Source organism: Rhinopithecus roxellana, chromosome 5 (genome assembly GCF_007565055.1).
Source record: "Rhinopithecus roxellana isolate Shanxi Qingling chromosome 5, ASM756505v1, whole genome shotgun sequence".
Taxonomy (NCBI): domain Eukaryota; kingdom Metazoa; phylum Chordata; class Mammalia; order Primates; family Cercopithecidae; genus Rhinopithecus; species Rhinopithecus roxellana.
Genome location: NC_044553.1, coordinates 3,183,509 through 3,204,513, shown reverse-complemented (window position 1 = coordinate 3,204,513; position 21,005 = coordinate 3,183,509). Strand labels below are relative to the sequence as shown.

The 21,005-nt window shown below is 32.3% G+C and overlaps 1 protein-coding gene across 2 annotated transcripts in view; it reads left to right on the top strand.

Moving 5' to 3' along the window:
* Positions 1-21,005, top strand: part of MDGA2 (MAM domain containing glycosylphosphatidylinositol anchor 2) — an 854,319-nt gene that overhangs the window by 790,648 nt on the left and 42,666 nt on the right. For both annotated transcript variants that reach the window (XM_010375832.2, XM_010375833.2), the window contains exon 11: positions 17,222-17,399. In XM_010375832.2, the coding sequence (XP_010374134.1) occupies positions 17,222-17,399 (178 nt within the window). The remainder of the gene's footprint in view (positions 1-17,221; positions 17,400-21,005) is intronic.

Sequence of the window (21,005 nt, the reverse complement as noted above, 5' to 3'; positions counted from 1 at the left end):
CTAAAGCTCAAATCATAACTTCTTTCTAACCACCTGAGTTTGAGAATCAAACAGAAAGTGAATGGTACAAATGATTTATCTCAGAGCATAGCCTTTGGAATTGCAGACTGGACTTGACTCCTCTCCATACATTATTATAGCTCTCAGGGAAATTTTTTGTACTTCTGCTTTGAAAAGACTCCTTCACATGTAATCATTTTGGGGGAAAAAGTGTGGGGAGGAGAGAAAATACTAAGGTTGCCAGTTTGGTACAAATTTTATCTACTCCTGACCTATTACCTGGAATGATTAATTTTTGTTTTCTCAGAGGAAAAATCTTATAAAAATGATGTGGTTATGGGACAGAAGAAATAAAATATCATATGCCACCCTATTTCCTGTTTGTGACATAATCCCCTTTCCATTAGGGGCTGCAATTTTCCCCTTAGGTTCAGAAATCTCCCTCTACTTTTATGGTGTCTCCAAGGTTGAGTTTGGGGAGAGGCAAAGATTCTGTTAGTTTTTTGTTTGTTTGTTTGTTTGTTTAATTGAGAACTGCAATGTGGACAATTAAATAATTGCTTATCCTAAGCTAATATTTTATACTATTTCATTATTTTTGTTGATGCCATTTATATGATTAAAAAGATTGACACGCTTTGTTCTTAGTCAGTTGTCTGACCTTAATGAAATATTTCATTTTCCTGCAAACCTCATGTCCTATTCAGTCTTGCAGTCTTGTCCTGGAGTAAATAAATCTCTTCTTTCCCTAACTTCCTTTCTTTGATTGTTTTCTTTAAAGGAGCCAATACACAATATGTGATTGCCATAATACTTCAAATTATTTGTTAAGTACCAAAGAACATGTTGGTGAATGAAGTTGTCAGAGTTTTAATGTTACCTCCCTAGACCTATTTATTTGAAAAAACTGTACTTGGATATTTCAGTGGCCTCCCAAACTTAATGCTTCTATATTCTAACCTATTCTGTCTCAAACCTTGTCCTCTTTTTGTGATCCCCATTAGACTGAATGGCCATTATCTGTCCCATTGCTTAAGCCGGCAAGAAAATGTACCTTGACACCTTTCTCTATTTTATTCTCTATATCCAATTCATCAATAATTTCTACCAATTTTATTTTTCAATATTCTTCAAATCCTTCAACCCTTATTCTTATGTACCACCATCACTAACTTCAATTTCTTACCAGAGAAATTACCAGATTCTCTTCCAAAATAAACTCTTGTCCTCCAAATTTTTTTCCATTTATATTTTATATTTTTAATTGCTAATATTTTCTTATTGATTATACAGACCCTGTATATATTAAGAAAGATTATGTCATATGTTTTGCAAATAGTCCTCCATGCATTTATCTTTTCATTTATTTATTTTTATTTTTCATATTTTTACATTTTTACGCAATTTTTCCATTGTGTGGTCTCTGAATTTCAGATCCTCTTAGAAAACGTAGTGCACTCAAAGATCTAAAAACATTCTCAAATATTTACTTGTAACACTTTATAGTTTCATTGTTTACTTTTAAATTAGGATCTATCTATCATTTATGTTGGTGAATTTTCCAATTTCCAAAAATAGATAAAGATTATTACTATTTCTAAGCAAGGTCATATCTCCATGTTTTTCATATTATATGTTCCCAGATTATTATTATATATTTTGAGTGATAAATTAATCGCTCACAGCACTCTTTCTGCACATGTACCAATTGCAACCAAGTAATTTTAATCATAATGGTAGTAAGAATAGAAGATGTTGCTTCATTAGCTAACACTTATATAATGCTTACTTTCTGTTAAACATTTTTAAGGGCTTTATATATATTAATTTTTTAATTTTCAGAATAACTCAATGAGGCAAGTATAGGTTAGACTTTAACATGTAAGGAGAACAAAGATTGTCTAATTTGTTTAAGTAATAGGCTCTCAACAGATGGCTTTCAGTGACTGAATCAATCTATGATATTGTGCAACATTTTCTATTAAAATAGAATGTTGTAGTTATTTGCCATTGAAAATATCAAATGACCTTAATGTACATCTTCATATAAGACATGGCGTGTCTCTCCGACTGTTAATTTCCTAAAGCAATGCATTAAGAAATCTTTGATGATTTAAAAACATTTTTCTAGAAACTGACAAGAATATACAGTACAAATATGAGGATGATATTCAGTTAAAATAATATTTAAACAGGCATATTTCAGTGGAGAGTGATACTAGATTACATGCTTAGTAAATGTAAGTACGTTAGTAGAGAACAATAATCTAAATATGGATTTCATATAGGAATAAATATGGATATCACATTAGGGCTTTCTGAAAAACATTTAAAATATGTATTCTAAATTGTCATTGGTTGGTTCAATTATCAATTTACTTTGTGCCATTTGGGAGGCATGTTTAAGAACCCTACTGGATATATCACTATTTCAATAGTTACTAATGAAAAGATGTAGAGGCCTCACACAGCACCTCCACTTACATGTCATTGGCCAGGACTAGGTCATATGACCACACCTAATTTAGAGGAATGCTCAGAAATACAGCACTGCTAAAAATTGTTAATGAGTAAGTGGACTGGGAAAAGATTAGCAAGTACCATTTCTTGTCATATTGTCCTATATATTCATTAAGAAAAAGTTACTGTGTTTCATTGGCCATAAAATCACTAAAAACAATATTGCATTTCAGGTAATTTTAAATTTTGAATTTTCTAAGACTCAGGTAAAATGTATAGAGAGCTTAAAATTATATTAAATTATGTTTGAATATGTTTTAGATAACATCCTCATGCTCATGTCTGTTCTACCTTACACTCCCAATTTTAATGCTCATATTAATATTAGGATTACAAATATCAAACATATAATATATAATATAAAAAGAGCTTACTCTGCTTGGTCCTTCATTACTTTTATCATGCCAACATAAGTTAGATGATTTTGAATGAATGAATAAATGTATCAGTCAATGTTGTACAATTTCTATGAGAAGAAACTATTACTGACATTTTAAATCCAAAGCGTAGTAAGTGATGCTAATCTCTATTTATACATTTGTATGAGTATTCACAACAAGAAGCATTGCCTGTTTTTCTTACTTTTGTTCTTCTATGTCTATAATTTTAGGACACTTTGAGAATTAAATTGTTTTATCATTGTCAATAATTGAATTAAAGCTACAGTGCATCAGTATGTTTAAATTTATATATCAATATGCTCTACTGTGTAAAGTCTATGAAAATAGTTTAACCAAAATGACAGCCCAAATGGATATTTAAGTGATATAAAGGTAAAATAGCCTAACAAAACTTAGAAAATATCCATGGTGACATTATACATTTTAACCCAGTTAAAGTGAATCGAAGTGGTATAATACCTATTATTATAAATAATGTTACAAAAGAGCAGCTACTCAAATAGTTTAAGCAGGGGAGTAAGATTGAACTTTAGTAGCAATATGTACTATGGACAGTAATCGGTACTGACCAGAAGCCAAGAACTTCACTTGAAAGACTGTTAAAGGAAGTTATCAACGATACACAGAAGGGACAAGGGGCACTGCAGAATCAAAATATAAGACTATTAGTAATAAATCCAGAACATAGCAGTACTAAAATATCCTGTAGGTTTATTGAAATTTACCTATTCTTTTTTTTTTTGAGATGGGGTCTCACACTGTTGGCCAGGCTGGAGTGTAGTGGCGTGATCTCGGCTCACTGCAACCTCCGCCTCCTGGGTTCAAGCTAATTCTCCTGCGTCAGCCTCCTGAGTAGCTGGGATTGCAGGCACCCGTCACCACGCCAGGCTAATTTTTGTATTTTAATAGGGACAGGGTTTCACCATATTGGCCTGGGTGATCTTGAACTCCTGACCTCAGGTGATCCACCCGCCTTGGCCTCCCAAAGTGCTGGGATTACAGGCATGAGCCACCTTGCCTGGCCAACCTAGTTATTCTTAAAAATAATCGAAGGAAGTGATTATGATTCCCCTTATATAAAATAGATACTGTATTAGTCCATTCACATGCTTCTATGAAGAAATACCTGAGACTGGGTAATTTATAAAGGAGAAAAGTGCCTTGCAAAGGGGTAAAAGCCTTTTATAAAACCATCAGATCTTGTCAGAACTCACTCATTATCACGAGAATAGCAATATGGGGGTAACTGCCCCCCTGATTCAGTTACCTCCCACTGGGTTCCTCCCACACCACGTGAAGATTATGAGAACTACAATTCAAGACGAGATTTGGGTGGGGACACAGCCAAACCATATCAGATGCCAAGATGAATAAAAACTAAAAAATCAATCCCTAATTATTAATTTATTCCTACCTCCTGGAAATTTTTTTAGTAGTCCTTAGAAAACCTACCTGACGAAGAAAGATGCTGACTGAGCTGCTTAATTCCAATTTATCAGGGTTGAAATCTATAACAAATGAATTTTTAGGTTGATGTATCCTTTCACCTGCTGATCCAAGCATGACAAGAAAATAATTAGGATGTGTTTTTTCTAAACTTGATAGGAAACAAGTTTTTCTTTCATAATAATTTATCGGAACCTGCTAAAGAATGATTATTTTTACTGTTACACATGGTCTCTTGGGTGGTTTTCAATGTTGTTTTGCTTTAACAGATGGAAGTAATAAATACATGGTAGGGGGATATGTCAGTAATACTTATAAATTCTTTCCTGAGGCAGTATGAAATATCCTGTCATTTGATGATTTATATAACAGTTTGGAGTACAAACTCAGCACAACCAAAGCACACGTTCACTGGAGTCTCTAAATAAAATGAAAAGCGGAATCCGAATTCGCTTTAACTGTCAGGTCTCACAAAATCAAAAGCTTTTTGTATGACTAACCCTTGTCCTAAAGATAAAAGCTAGATTTATTATCTTCCTCTGTTGCCCCTTGCTATGTAATTGAGTTCAACATAATTAGGCATTCCCAATGGTGAAAAAAAATTATAAATTTCTAAGGGAATGTAAATACAGTGCACATTTGTGAGGAAAACCTGTGAAAGCAACACATTTGATATAAGAAGAAGAAATGGAGAATAGTGATTAAGAGAGTAGCCTTGAAATTGGACAATATTGGGTAATAATATCTATATTATCTTCTGCTTCTTAGCAACTCTATGACCTGGGAAAGTTTATTGGTTTAATCCACTTCTTCAACTGAGGAAATAAAGATAATAATACTAACCTCAATAGATTTTTATAAGATTTAAATTAAAATAATGTGTAAAATATTTAGCAAAATATCTGGCAATAGTGAGTCCTCAAAAATATTATAGTTACTACTTTTTTTGTTTTTCTTAGTAAACAAAAATACTTTAGTTGAGTAGTCTCAACTGTCACCCCAAACTGCAATTCTAAAAATTGTGGAAAATGAATCAAATGTGCCATTAAAGGGGTCAGCCTTTCTGATGTCTGGTGGTGGAATTAAGGGACATATATATAGAAGTCTAAAAAAGTTTATAAAATATCCATGGTGACATTATAAATTTCATATTTAGGCACCCTACTGACAGAAATCACAGTGAATTTAAGGGAGACTGACAGTACAATTTGTACTAAAAACACAGCAGATAATGTTTAAAATAGCTCAATCTCTTTGATTACATTTTTTAATTCCTATGTAAAGAATAATGTAGTTGTCAAAGTTGTTTTTAGAAATTTGTAGTATTAAAATGTGAATGTACTGTCAATAATTTTTAAATTTCTATTTTTTAACTGTACATTTTTAAGGTATACATTGTTTTGATATAAATATACATAATAAAATGATTACTACAGTCTTGCAAATCAACATATTCATTATCTTATATAGTTCTCTTTTGTTTGTTCATATGTGGGTATATGTGGTACGAGTACCTAAAATTGACTCTCTTAGCAAATTTATATTATGTAATACTATTAACTGTGGTCCTTATGTTCTGTGATAAATCTCTATCCTTATTTATCCTACATAACTGAACGTCGTATCCTTTGGCCTCCATCTCTCCATTTTCCTTACACTTACACCCCTGGTAGCCACTTTTTCATGTTCTATTTTTGTGTATTTGAGTTTTTGTTTTGTTTTGTTTTGGTTTAGATTCCACATATAAGTGATATTGTGCACTCTATTTCTTTCTGGGTCTGCTTTATTTTACTTAGCTTAATTCTTCTAGGTCCATCCTGCTGTTGCAAATAGAGGTACCTTGTTTTTTTAAAGCTGAATAATATTCAATTGTGTAATTTGCAATTTCTTTATCCATTCATTCATTCATGGACATTGAGGTTGTTTCCATATCTTGGCTTTTGTGCATAATGCTGAAATAAACATGGGTGTGCAGTTGTCTTTATAAGTTGGTGATTTCTTCTGGGTAGGTATCTAGAAAAGAGATTTCTGGGTCATATGGTAGTTTGATTTTTAACTTTTTAAGGATGCTTCATACTGTTTTTCACAATGGCTGAACCAGTCTACGTACCCATTAATAGTGTAGAAGTTTCCTTTATCTCCAAACCCTTGCCAATACTCCTTATCTCATCTTTTTCATAATAGTTATGCCAACAGATGTAAGATGATACTGCATTTTGGTCTTGATTTTCATTTTTATGATGATTAGTAATATTGAGCACCTTTTCATCAACCTGTTGACCATTTTACTTCTTCTTTAAAGAAATATCTATTGTCTTTTGCTTATTTTTGCAGGGTCAGATTATTTGTTTTTTTGCTGTCGAGCTGCATGAGTTAATTATATAGTTTGGACATTAACCCTTTATCTGATAATGTGGTTCACACATGATTTTTACAGTTCATTGCTAGCTTTGCATTTTGTTAATTGTTCCCTTTGTTGTACTGAAGCTTTTTAGTTTTATGTAGTCCCAATTGTTTATTTTTTATTTTGCTGCTTATGCCTTTGGTTGAATATCCAAAAAATTTTTGTCAGACCCAATATCAAGGAGCTTCCACCCCTTTTTCTTCTAGGATTGTATAGCTTCAGGTCTTATGCAAAGATCTTTAATCCATTTTGAGTTAATCTGTGTATGCTGTAAGATAAGAGCCAGTTTCATTCTTTTGCATGTGGATGTTCATTTTCCCACACTATTTACTGAAAAGACTATTCTCTCTTAATTGGGTCTTCCTGGTGGACTTGTCAAAAATTTGTTGACTGTATATGCTTAAGTTTATTTCTAGGCTGTCTGTTCTATTTGTCTGTATGTCTGTTTTTATGCTAGTCCAATATTGTTTTGATTACTATTGCTTTGTGAATACATTTTTATATTATTTTCTTTAAATAAGCTTATTTTAAAAACATTTTAAATAAAGTTGTCACTCGTATCTTAAGGATTGATGTTTTCTAGGAGAGGCTCATTTCCCCACAGATGAGGATATGTTAATCTGACAGTGACCAAAGTGACTATTATGAGCCAGAATGTCTCATACTAACTTCTACTCCATAACACATTTACTTTTGTAAGTTTAGATAGGAAACTTGCAAAAGTTCAAATATCATTTCATTTTTAAGTCTTAAAATATTTGTTACAATATTTATTATAAGTATTATAAAACCAGTCTCATCATTTTAAAAAATCCAATAATAAGGAAATGCTTTTGTGATGAAACTGTAGTTACTAGAATCCTATATATGTGCTAGATTTTAAATAATAATAACCTATTCTTTTAGAAACTAAAATAAAAAATTATTTAATTTATCTAAATTTCACTTTCTTATGTCCTATTCATTAAATGTCAAATCTTTTAAACTCTACCAAATCTTGAATATAAACAGTATTAGTCAATATAATTTACTTAATCATGATTATAATTCATTATTAAACGTATTGCTAACTATATAAAACAGGAAATAAATTATATTAATATAACATGATAAATGTGCTCTGCAAGTTAAAAACATTAATCATTCCCTAAGGTAAGTGTTAGCAATTACCTTTCAAATATTACAAAGGGGCAAGAATAAGAAAGGCTAACAAGATTCATTTGAACTTTATTTATTCTGTATCTGAGATACCATATTTACTCTTTTCGTTTTTATTTTATTTTTTCTAGAATTATATTTAGAAACAATAATTCTACACATTTTAATAGAAAAGGTTAAAATATAAAAATATAGAAACAATATAAAGTTAATTATCTCATTGATTTGCTTGGGATTAAATTAACTAAAAGAACATAGCAATCACTCAGTAAGTATTGGCTATGTTTTAAATATTCTCACATATCTCTTTAATATACTTTAAACTGACACATTAGGAACGTAAAGTCACATAAAATATGTACTAAATATTAAAGACTATGTAAAATGCCAATCTTTGTTTTCATCCTCACTTCAATTTTAGCTACTGTGAAAGCATAATAAAGAACTTACTTTTTTCAAAGGTTCTGTTTTATTGTATGTGTCATAGTTTTTTTTGGAACTACATATTTAACTTTGTCATAACACCCTTAATATATGTAGGAAGTTTTAGGTTTGATGTTTTTTCAACTTCAATTTCTACTTTTTCTATTACTTCTATTTCTGTGATCACTGAGCAGGAATATTTCCCGTGGTTGTCACTAAAGACCTTGTTCTCTGTGCTTAATGCTTAGCTTTCTTTAAAAAAATCCTTGAAGTATATTTGCAAGGCCTTTCATTTATTTACTGGTGAGCTTTACCAGGGACTCTGCTTGCATAGCCAGTTCACATCTCTTCAGACAGCAGTGGCTCACTAAGATAGGTGAAGGAAGAAAACTTGCTAAACTGCATGGAAGACTGAGAGACCCACTGATGCTGTGGACACATTCAATGCTGTCTTTACCTGAGGGCTGCTGTGTTTGTTTTGTTTCATAATCAGTAACTGATGCTAAAAGAAATATAAATAATACTATAGGGAATTATTTTCAAGATACTCAAAGCTAAGTGCAAGTTCAAAGTAGTTTGCTGTATAAGTTAAAAACTTTTTGAAAAGGTCAGTTGAAAATGTGACAAATTAACAAATGCATTTTTCTATTCTTGTAATTTTCTTTATTTCTCTCATTACTTAAAATTACAACAGAGAAGGCTAAAGTTTATGGCACAAGAATGGGAAGACTAACCCACACCTGCACAAAACAAGAAAGGTGACAAATGAACTTTTAATAGATTGTATAAAGTCCAAGCAAAAACAGTAGCCTTGAAAACGTAGTATTTAAATCTAATAGAGGTCATGGTGGTGGGAGTGAGCAGGAGGTGGCTAAGGGAGAAAAAGTGTTGAGTTCTGAAATGCTTTATGTCAGGAATAAAAATATCGGGAGCAATTCCCAATGAAAATACAGAGTTCCAGGCATGGGAAAGAGGATTATTTTAGTGTAAGTGAGAGAAGAGCAATAGAGTGGGTCCTATATTCACTGATAAAGAAGGGCAATAGAGTGGGTGCCTATATTCCCTGAAAAAAGGCATCTACAGCCCACCACAGTAGAAAAGAAGGATGCATGCTCACTTCCCGACGTGTAGTTAGGGAAGATAGCAAGACTTGCCTAGAAGATCTGAGATCTGGGTCCCACTTGGGGGAGCACTCAAGTAGCATAGTAGGGTAGACTGAGTCAAATTTTCAAGGAATGGGGCCTGGCTAGTTCTTTGCCTTACTGTATTTCTGGGGAAGCTGTCAGGATTCACCAATTCCACACCCCTTCAAAAGAAAAGGCAAAGATAATGATGTTAGACTCAAAGAACTTGTGATTTGCCTAAGAAAAATGCAGACTGAATAGAACTAGTGACTAAAGGCCAAGACAGTTCCAAGGACATAAAAAATAAATGCTATAGATGCTAGACACTAGAACACAACTAGAAAGACCAGTTGAAATTGACTGAGTTCAAATAAGAAGTATTTGCCCCACTACCACACCAGGATGCTTTCAATTTAGATGTAATTCAATTAAGAAGAATAATACAAGATTCCAAAGACCAAAGGCAGACAAAAACTTATAAATATCTGGATATCTAAAAAATACACGGTCACTTCTAAAGGTGTTAATAGCATGAGCAAAATATGATAAGCAAAATATTTCTATGATGTGAAAAGTGCCTACCTACTCAGAAGAATTATTGCTGAATGTAAAGAAGTTGATATTCAAATTTGTGGGAATGAAGGAAGAAAAGTTATGTAGTCAGTTGAATAAATGTTTGTTATTATTAGTAGAAAATAAAAATAAGATTCGTTTAATGCCATGTTACTTATTATCTCCTTTCCCCTAAAAGGGGTTATTAAAACACTAGTGCATCTTAAAAATCAGTGTTACATTTTATTTGGGATTATAAGACAATTTGATTTTAATCCATGAAAATGTCATCTTCATGATTTCTTATTCTGTTGGATAATCATTAGTGTGCATGATTTAGGGTCTGTAATACCTGGATTTTTAACATCAGCTATTATTTTTACTATCAGTGTGGTTGCTAAACATGAACAAAAGTTTCCTATAAAATGGATATATCAATCTCTCTCTTACAGAGTTACATAAAAATAATTGAAATAAACACACATATATGCCTTGTATTCAGTTGTTGCATTTCCCCTTCTGTTTTAGTTTTCACTTACCTGGTACTTTTCAGTGGAGCTCATTATAGTGGTTAAAAAGATTTATAGTCCAAGAAAAAAAAAAAAATAGGAAAACATGGGCACTTCTATTCCGTTCACATTTCAGAATCTGTTGCAGCCTTCTGCTTTTAAATTAGCTAATTTTGTTTCTTATAAAATTAAGAGAAAAAATTAACATGATTTTTCCTCCTGAGACCTTTTCAGCAATAGCTTTTTATTTCTCCCCTGTGGTAAAAACAACAAATTATAGTTTTTAATAAAAAGTCTCACTTTAGGGTACTTGGGGGTTTTTAGGCTAACCTCTAAATCATCTGAATGGAATATACCTCCTGGGGATAAAAGAAAAATTCAGTGGATTTTTAAAATTGATATGAAGAAAATAGTTTAACATTTACTTACATATCATCATGCTTATAAGTATGATCTGGCATTGTCATCTGCAGTATTGTTTAGAATACATCTTCTTGAGGGTTTTCTGGTATTACTTTCAATCAGTGGAATAATATTGCATCTCCTTTTGTGTATGTGCAAACATTGCATTTAGTTTTCCATTTTTACATTTTGCACAGCTCACTGAGATACAATATGAAGTATTTAATTGCTTATTCTGCCAACTGCTGAAGTATATACTTTCATTACAGCTTAAATTAAAGACTTGGAATCAAAGTTATTGCTTTTTTAATACACATATGAAGTTATGGACACTGGAGTTTGTAATAAGTAAGAACATCAGTATATTTCCCGACTAAAATTACTTGAGTAGAACACTCATTATAATAAGAGGATACCAGCAGTGTCTCCTTTGTGACGTACTACAAATTTTCAGTGGTATTAAACTCTTATTTAAACTTAGTATTAACATCCAGAAAAGTACACCTTGATTAAACTTGTGTCTTTAGGTAACAGTAAAATGTCAAATTATTCTGTGTATATTTTTGTGTGTTTAAATTGATTTTATCTATCTTTAAAAATCATAGCACTTTGCCTATTGTTCATATATATATATAAATCTAAAATTAAGATACAGTAAAAGTGTCATCATTTATATTATGTTATAGAATTTGAACCTACTGAACTAAAAGAAGCTTCATAATACCTAGTATTAACTATGCACGCTTATCTGAAAGATAAGTACTTTCTGTGGAATTAGGTTTTTTATCCTTCACCACTGTATGTAAATTCAGTGACTGTAGGCAGTTTTCACTGAAATAACTTTGATTTTCTGCCCTACTCCTTGGAGGCCAGTTAAATATACATTGTATGCTGGCATTTAATTTCATCATATTTCTATCAAGTTAATGACCAGACATAGTGTATTGTAACTCAATATATAAGGGCTCTGGTAAAAACAATTAAAGGAGCAATATATTCAGGGAAAACAAAGGAGGAAGTGATACCAAAAAGAGTCATTTTGAGTCTAACCACATTCTGAAGCTGCCACTTAAAGAGTTACCTTAACCTCTCTCTGCCTCAGTTTTTTCATTCATGAAATAGGACTAAATGTAGTTACCACCTACTAGGGTTTGTGGGATATATTACATATAATGATAGGTATAAGACAGTTAAAATGGTGGCACATGGTAAAGACTAATAGATACATTTTTTTCTTAATTTTCTGAGCTGAAAATACAAGTTAAGAAGTTATCAATGTAGAGATATTAGAAGAAGCTACTAATAGTAATGAGGTGGTTTAGCAGGACTAATCTGTGCCTCACCAAATGTAGCCTCTGGATTATTTGTATCCAGAGTAGTATGTGGGAGAGGGGATGCTTTTCAAAGATCGTATTTCTAGATCTCATTGAACCATGCTTACTGATGGTTGAGACTTACAATTTTGGTTAACAGTGTCGTCCGGTGATTCTCATGCATGCAGAAATATGAGAACCACTAATACAGAGTACCAAAAACGCCATATACAAAATTCTGGAGAACATCAACATTTAGAACACAGGTAAAGAAAATAAGGAGTAGTCAAAGATGCAGATGTGGGAAGCAATATGAGAGACAGCACTGTCATAGAATTCAAGGGAGAAAGAGTTTTAAGAAAATTCAGAATTTCTTCTCTCTCTTATTCTCTAATTCTCTTTATTAAAAACAGAGAAACATTTCAGGCCTACACAAAAGAACATAATCATATTTTTTACATCTACCATTAATCTAAAACAAAACAACAGAAATCACCCGGCAGAGTTGAAGTCCTTTCTTTACCCCACACAATTGCATCATCTTCTCTTGACACTCTCCTAACCTATTTAAACAGTATCTTCAACTCAGTGTTTATTATTTCTCTGAATTTCTTTATTCTTTAATGCATATATATCTATACACCCTCTTTAAAATACACAGTTTAAAATTAAATTTTATAACATATCTACTTCAAAATTAATTTTAGTTCAATATTACTTTTGTGAAATTTACCCATGTTGATGTATGTGGAATAGGTTCCTTTTTCATGCTATATTTTATATTCCATTTTATGAGGAGTCTGCAATTTGATTATCACCTCTTAAACGATTGAGGTATAGATCATTTTCCATTTTCTATGCCATGAATGTACTTGTTTCCAAGTATAAGAATTTACCTGTTCTCATTGTAACATGGCTTTTATTGCCAAATTATTCTCTAAACTTATACCAACTTGCATTTTCATCAAGGATATAATGCAACCTCCGTTTTTCATGGATTTCTTGTATTTCTTTGTGTCTTGTGTACAGAGGCACCAGTTGCCCTTATATTACAGCCTATCTTTTCAAGTCATTTGCATAGCAAACATCTTTTGAATGTAGTGCCTTCCTCTGGAACAGAGGTGAGATTTGTTTGATGTCCTGTATAATAAGGATGTCTCCTTTTTGGGCAATGGTTGGACACATTTGGTTACTATCAGTTATAAAGACTAAGGTTTCTTAAACTCAGAGTCCTTCAGATGTGACGCACAATCAAGGCATGTGCAGCGTCCTCCTTGGCACATCTGCAGTACTTCTGTGGAACTTCAGAGGTAAGGAGGATCAATGCTAAAATAAAGCTTGGGATATATGCTGAGTCAGTCATTTTATTTGACCAAGTAGTCTCCAGTCTAACAAGGCTAACTTGTTAGCTTATATGTAGGATAAAAATCTCATTTGTTCCCCACCCCAATCCCCTGGTTTTGACATGAACAAAGATTCTCATTGTTTTATAACTATACAAAGACCTAATAGTTAATTTTTTAAAAGTTTTTGCCTACCTGATGGTAGAAAATAATATTGTGGTTTTAATTTCTGTTTCCTTGATTCATTGTGAGGCTGAGGCTCTTCTTTAGTTACTTATTTGGGTTTCTTCATCTATGAATTACTTGTTATTTGGCTGAATTTGCTACTGAATTCTTTTCGTTGTTTATTAAAATCAGTTTTTAATGAAGTCTGGTTAATTGTGTATATTAATATGTGTATAATATCTTCTTCGAACCTCTGGCTTGTATTTTTCCTGTTAATGGTGAATACCAATGAGAACAAATTTTTTAACTTGAAAGTTTATATTTAATTAATTTTAAATTTGATAGACAAATTTATCAGTCTTTTTCTTCGTGATTCATCCTTCCCTGTTCTGTTTAAGAAAGCAATATATTGGCCAGGCACGGTGACTCACGCCTGTAATCCCAGCATGAGTCACCGTGCCTCACCTTGGGAGGCCAAGGTGGGCGATTACTTGAGGTCAAGAGTTTGAGACCACCCTGGCCAACATGGTGTAACCCTGTCTCTACTAAAAATACAAAAAATTAGCCAGGCATGGTGATGGGTCCCTGTAATTACAGTTACTCAGGAGGCCGAGGCCGGAGAATTGCTTGAATCCTGGAAGCGGAGGTTGCAGTGAGCTGAGATAGCACCATTGCACTCCAGCCTGGGTGACAGGGCGAGACTCTGTCTAAGTAAAAAAAAAAAAGAAAAACAAAAAGGAAAAGAACAAAAAAGAAATAGATTACCTGAGATCATAACATTTTTTCTGTATTTTTCCTAAATGATTTAATGATTTAAATTTAAATGATTTAAATTTTGTGTTTTAAATTTAATTGTTTAATTATCCTGAGACTGAATTTTATGTATAAGATATAAGGTTCCAATTCAAGTGTTTTTTTTCCATATGCATAAGCAACTGAATAGTTTATATTTTTCTCTCTACTGTGCAGACACTCTATAGATTTTATATTTGGGCTTTCTGTCCCTTTCCATTATTTAATTTGTCATTTGTGTAGGACTGTGCTAGTAGCACACATATTGTATTTTTTTATTTCCAGAAATGTAGCAGTCAAGACTATATAATTAGGACTAACTTAACCTTCAGAAAACAAATATTTATGAACATATAGTATGTGCATATATGTGAACATATGTGCATATTGTGTGATATGTATATGTATGCGTACATGTGCATATAGTGTGTACGTGTGTATGTGTGTGTACATAGAGAGAGAAAGTACTAGGTAAAAATCCAAGGAAAAATGGCATTCCAAAGTAACAAATATAATTTCTGCCCAAACTACTTTTGCCCTCAGCTGTTTGCCAACCCAGACAAACTTGAACTTTGATTCTTAATAGTTTGTCACCATTGAGGCAGACAGCAATGAAAACTCAAGACCTTCTGAAAGCAAGGGATCTTCTCCACTCTAATTTGTGACACCAAAGAGTTTCACAATCAAAGTAAAAGTAGATCATATTGTTGATGACCTTAGGAGCATGTCAGAAACAACGGTACATCTATACAGAATATGTCTTTGTCATAGGCCACAGATAACCCCCAATAATAGAATTTTAAGCCATATAATCAGCACCCAATGAAAAATAACCAAGCAAATAAAAGGAGAAGAAAAGCCCCATTAAAGAGGATACCATAGATTTAAACTATGGAAAATATCAGACACATATTACAAGGCAATGATGCATACTATATGTAGAGCTATAGATACATATGTATAATTACACTATAGTATAGATACATATGTATATAACAAATACAGTTATATATACATATATATATCTGAATGTAAGGAGAATAAAAAAATCTGTCACAATTGTATAAGCCAGCAAAATGTTAATAGCTTGAAAGTCACAATGTACAATAGCAAACAAAGCTGTGGATTACCTGTTATCTAATATAATAAATTATATACATAAATTTAATAAAGAAAGCTTCAAAGCGCTTGTAAAAGACATTCATGTGTATATGCATATGGAAGGGTAGAGCAAGAGAAAAGGAGAGAGATAGATTCATACGTAGACAACTCTATAGATTATTTTGGTTTTGTTTTTCCAATTATTATACACTTCATTGTTAGTAAAGTACAATTTTAAATAGATTATGTTAAACATTCCTTCTCATTTGTAATTCTAAAAAAGATTCTAATATATAAGCATTAAAAATAAAGCATCCTTTACCTTTTTGTTGGACCTTCTTTATCAGATTAATCAAGTTCCCTTCCATTCCTAGCTTGTTCATAGTTTTATTATAAATAGGAGTTGATGTTTCCTAAATTTTTCTCCATCTAGTAGAAATACATTTTTTCTTCTTTTACCAGTTAACTATGTTAACATACTTTCTAATGTTAAGCAATTCTTGCATCCTTGCAAGAGAAACAATACAGGATGTAAAACTTGATGAATTTGGTAACAGTACTGTATAATGAATTTGGAAACAATACTGTATGTTAAAACTGTATGAAGTTGGTTCGTATATATATAATTTTTCTTTCTTGTACCATCCTTACTTTTTGGTTTATATTAAATAATATAGCTGTAGAGTTGTTTTTATTTTTAAAAATATCTGCAAGATTTTATAAAAGATTAAAATTGTTTCCTGAACATTTTGATAACTGTGCTGTGAAATTATCTGAGCATTGTGATTTTTTAGTGAGGGAAGCATTGTGAAACTCATTATTCTTTTAACATACTACAATCACACTTTCATCTTCATTACTCTGACACCATTTATTTTAGGGTGACCATCACTTCCATCTTGCCAAATCCCATGGTAAATTCCTAGCCTTCATCTTAACTTCCCAACATTCTTCTTATGGAGATGTCCTCTGATTAACTAGATAAAAGAGTGCCCCTCTTCAGCCTTCCCACTGTGACTCTTAATCCCCTTGTGATTTTTTATTTTTCTTTATTGTACATATGACTAATTGAAATTTTATATTATACATTTGTTTATTGTGCCTCTTTTTAATAGACTTGAAAAGTTACAGATTTGTCCTTGTTTTATACTTCTACTGCCCAGAATATATGGGAACTGTTATATATGCAATGCACATGTTTGCTAATGTGATAAAGAGTTGTAAGTATTCGAGAATCTCATATGCCATTAATATGTTAAGCAAGGAGTAGCTAAACTTAGATCTCTCCCGACTTCCAGATCAGAGACACTTTGGAATTTTCTCTTACTAAACATTAGTTGATATATTAAATCTATTAAATACTCCTGATCATTTGACAATTATCTGCAAACATATGCATGCAACTCTCAAAATTTGTTTCTCATTATAGAAACTTGAATTTTAATGATATGTGTTCATTAATATAATGTACCTTTTAATTTAATAAAATTTCAGAATGTGCTTTCAATTTTCTTAGTACCTCTGAAGAACATACTGGGAACATTATTCTACTGTTGTTTTGATTTCAGGCTGGGCAGCAGCGTTGGTGGGAGCAGGAGATTAAAATAAATGGGAATATTCAAAAGGGAGAATTAATTACATATAACTTGACAGAGCTAATTAAACCAGAAGCTTACGAAGTTCGACTGACTCCTCTCACCAAATTTGGTGAAGGAGATTCAACAATTCGTGTGATCAAATACAGTGGTAAGTAGCCTTTTATTTACAATTATTTATTTATCAAACTGTATGGAAAATTTTGGTTGCTGCTCTCTACCAAATGTAGACACAAAGTAAAACTTAGCACATAGACTTTCTGGATCATTAGCCAGTTAACTAAACAAACAAACAAAAACCAAAACCTTAATCACCACAAATGTGACATTTGATTACACATATAGAGATATAGAATAATTTAATTGTGACCCTATGTGATATAAGCAATGTTTCTTTATTTTTGATCGTACAAGTTATAGTACAATATTTGTCTGCATTTTATCTTTTCAAATTATTGATGACTTTAAAACTTATTAAGAAGCAAAAAAGGATCAAAATGTCATTTTCTGTTTTTTAAATAAAATCAATAGATTTCATTTTTAGAGCAGTTTAAGGTGTACAGAAAATTGGCAGGAAGTATAGAGAGCCCTGTTTCCCTGACATAGTATCCCCATTATTAACATCTTACATTATTGTAGTACACTGGTAAAAACTGATTAACAAATACTGAGAAATTATTATTAAAATCACCATTTTACATTACAGTTATTTGTGTTGTACAGTTATATGGATTTTGACAAGTGTATATAATTTCTCCACCATTACCGTATCACACAGAATAGTTTCACTGCCTGAAAAATCCCCATGCTCTACCCATTTCTCTCTCCTTTCTCCAGTTCAGACAACCAATGATATGTTTACTCTGTCTATAGTTTCTCCTTTTCGGGAATGTTGTAAATTTGGAATCATACAGCATGTAATGCTTTTTAGACTGCCTTATTTCACTTAGAAATACATAAGGTTTCTGTATGCCTTTTTGGGCTTTCGTAGCACATTTCTTTTTATCATTGAATAATCTCCATTGCATAAATGTACTACAGTTTATTTGTATATATATCAAAAGGCATCTTAGTTGCTGGATTTTGGTCTTGGTTGTTGATGGCCATTCATTTTCGACATTGCTAATGTTAAAAAATGCTAAATGTTTGTGTGTGTGTTAGTGATAGTTTCATTTTTATTAACTATATGCAAAAAATATTTCTTCACTACTTAAATGTCCTATTTGGAGAAAAATAGAAATTAGCGCAGAACTTTGAAAAAGTTAAAAGTGGATCTAAAACTTTTGTCTAGAATTAATACCTCAAAGAGAAACAACGGCAATTAGATATGTTATTATTTTTTTCTTTTTCTTTTTCTTTTTTTTTTTTTTTTTTTTTTGAGACGGGGTTTTGCTTTTGTTGCCCAGACGGGAGTGCAATAGCACGATCTCGGCTCACCGCAACCTCTGCCTCCCGGGTTCAAGCAATTATCCTGCCTCCGCCTTCCGAGTAGCTGGGATTACAGGCATGTGCCACCATGCTCTACTAATTTCGTATTTTTAGTAGAGACGGGGTTTTTCCACGTTGATCAGGCTGGTCTGCGACTCCCGACCTCAGGTGATCCACCAGCCTGGGCCTCCCAAAGTGCTGGATTACAGGCATGAGCCACCGCGCTCAGCCTAGATATGTTATTTTACTGTATACTAAAGAGAGAAATATTTTAAAAATTGAAATTTGTGTGCATTTTAGAATTTTAATATTCAGTGTTAGTTGTAGAATTTTCAATGTATTTCAGGTTTGAATGAAACATTATTTAAACAGTCGTATTTATTGTATTGTTTCAGTAGAATATTATTATTATTATATATATTTTCTTGAGATGGAATCTCACTCTGTCTCCCAGGCTGGAGTGCGGTGGTGTGATCTCGGCTCACTGCAACCTCCGCCTCTTGAGTTCAAGTGAATGTCCTGTTTCAGCCTCCCCAGTAGCTGGGATTACAGACACCTGCCACCACGCCCAGCTAATGTTTGTATTTTTAGTAGAGAGGGGGTTTCTCCATGGGCAGCCTGGCCTCAAACTTCTGACCTCAGGTGATCCACCCGCCTCGGCCTCCCAAAGTATTAGGATTACAGGCATGAGCCACAGCACCCGGCAGGAACGTGATTCGTTTTATCATTGATTATCAGAGCTTGACTTAAAAAGTTCTTAATGAAGTTCTCCATTGTGTTTACCCTTAAGTATACGTTTCCTGCTTAAGGGGGAAGTAGTGGATACTGGCAAATGTGAAAAATGAAGTAAAACTATTAAAAACTCATTAAAGTTGTTTGTACTTACAATTTTTACCAAAAAATTAAGATGTATAATGTAGAGTGCATTAATATCAATATTTTTAAAAGATGAAGATATTAGGACCCAGAAAGTTTCAGTGTCCTGCAAAGTTAAATGACTGTGAAATGGCAAACCTGACTAGAATTAGGGTTCACCACTTCATTAGAAAAGATCTTTACTTCTTTGCTAAAGTTAATTGATCATTATGACTTTCCTTAAGAGATTTTAAAAAGTTAATTAGCTCAGTAGTTGCTATTGAAAACTCTGAGGCAACAAACTAAAATGAAAAATAGATGTGGAACATAGATATTACTTTTAATAAGTTTTCAAAATTGTTTTTACATACTTAGGCATACACGTTAAGATCTCCAACACTGTTATTAAAATTATTTTTCTGTAATACAGGTTTGGGCAATGTATACTTTAATGGTTTAGAGGCAATGTACTAGTGTGTTTGGGCTGCCATAACAAAGTATCATAGTGCGAGGCTTAAACAACACAAATTTATTTCTCACACTTTTAGAGACTGAGAAGTCCAAGATCAAAGCACTGGCATAGTTAGCTTCTGGTGAGAGCTCTCTTCCTAATTTATAGGTGGTCACCTTTTCACCGTGTTTTCTTCACATGTCAGAGAGAGCTCTCTGGTGTCTCCTCCTCCTCTTATAAGGACACCAATCCAATTGGATTAGGGTCAAGATTAATTTAATCTTAATTACCTCCCTAAAGGCTTTATCCCCAAATACAATCACATTGGGGATTAAGCATTGACATGTGAATTTTTGTGGGGACACAATAGTCTATAATATGCATTTATAAAAAATTATACATGCAAGTTCAAATGAAAGAAGAAAAAAATGGAATCGCTGTAATATTTAGAAGTTAAATTTGCAAATTTTCACAAAGTTAACTGCATTTTGTATAGTGAATTTGGTGACTAAAATGTTGGAGAAGAAGTCTCAATTAAAATTCAATCTGGTAAGAGCTTTACATGTACATATGACATACTTAAAACTAAATTATAATTCAAGGATGCTTACATCTTTGAGAGATAGCACATAATTTTTTAAAAATTTCATATTAACTGTGAAATAATTTTAATTTTTATTAATTTTAAAATTAAAATACATTGATATCTTACCATAAAATTCAATTGTTATTTTTAGTTCACTTTCAGCTCCTTTTCTATGTTATTCTTTTCATAATTTGCAATGTGGAATGCAGAATCAAAAACAACTACAGTAATGGGAATTGTCTTCTGTATGTAGGAATAGTAAAAATCATTGAAACACTCTGTTAAAATTTATCGTTTGTATACTAATGTTACAATTATATATGAATATTTTTGCCCATCAGACTTTATTAGTATTGCACAAATTTAATAAAGGTGGTTAATGACAACCGCTAAGAAAATGACAAGTTCTTCTGCACTGTAGATTAACTGCCCATTGT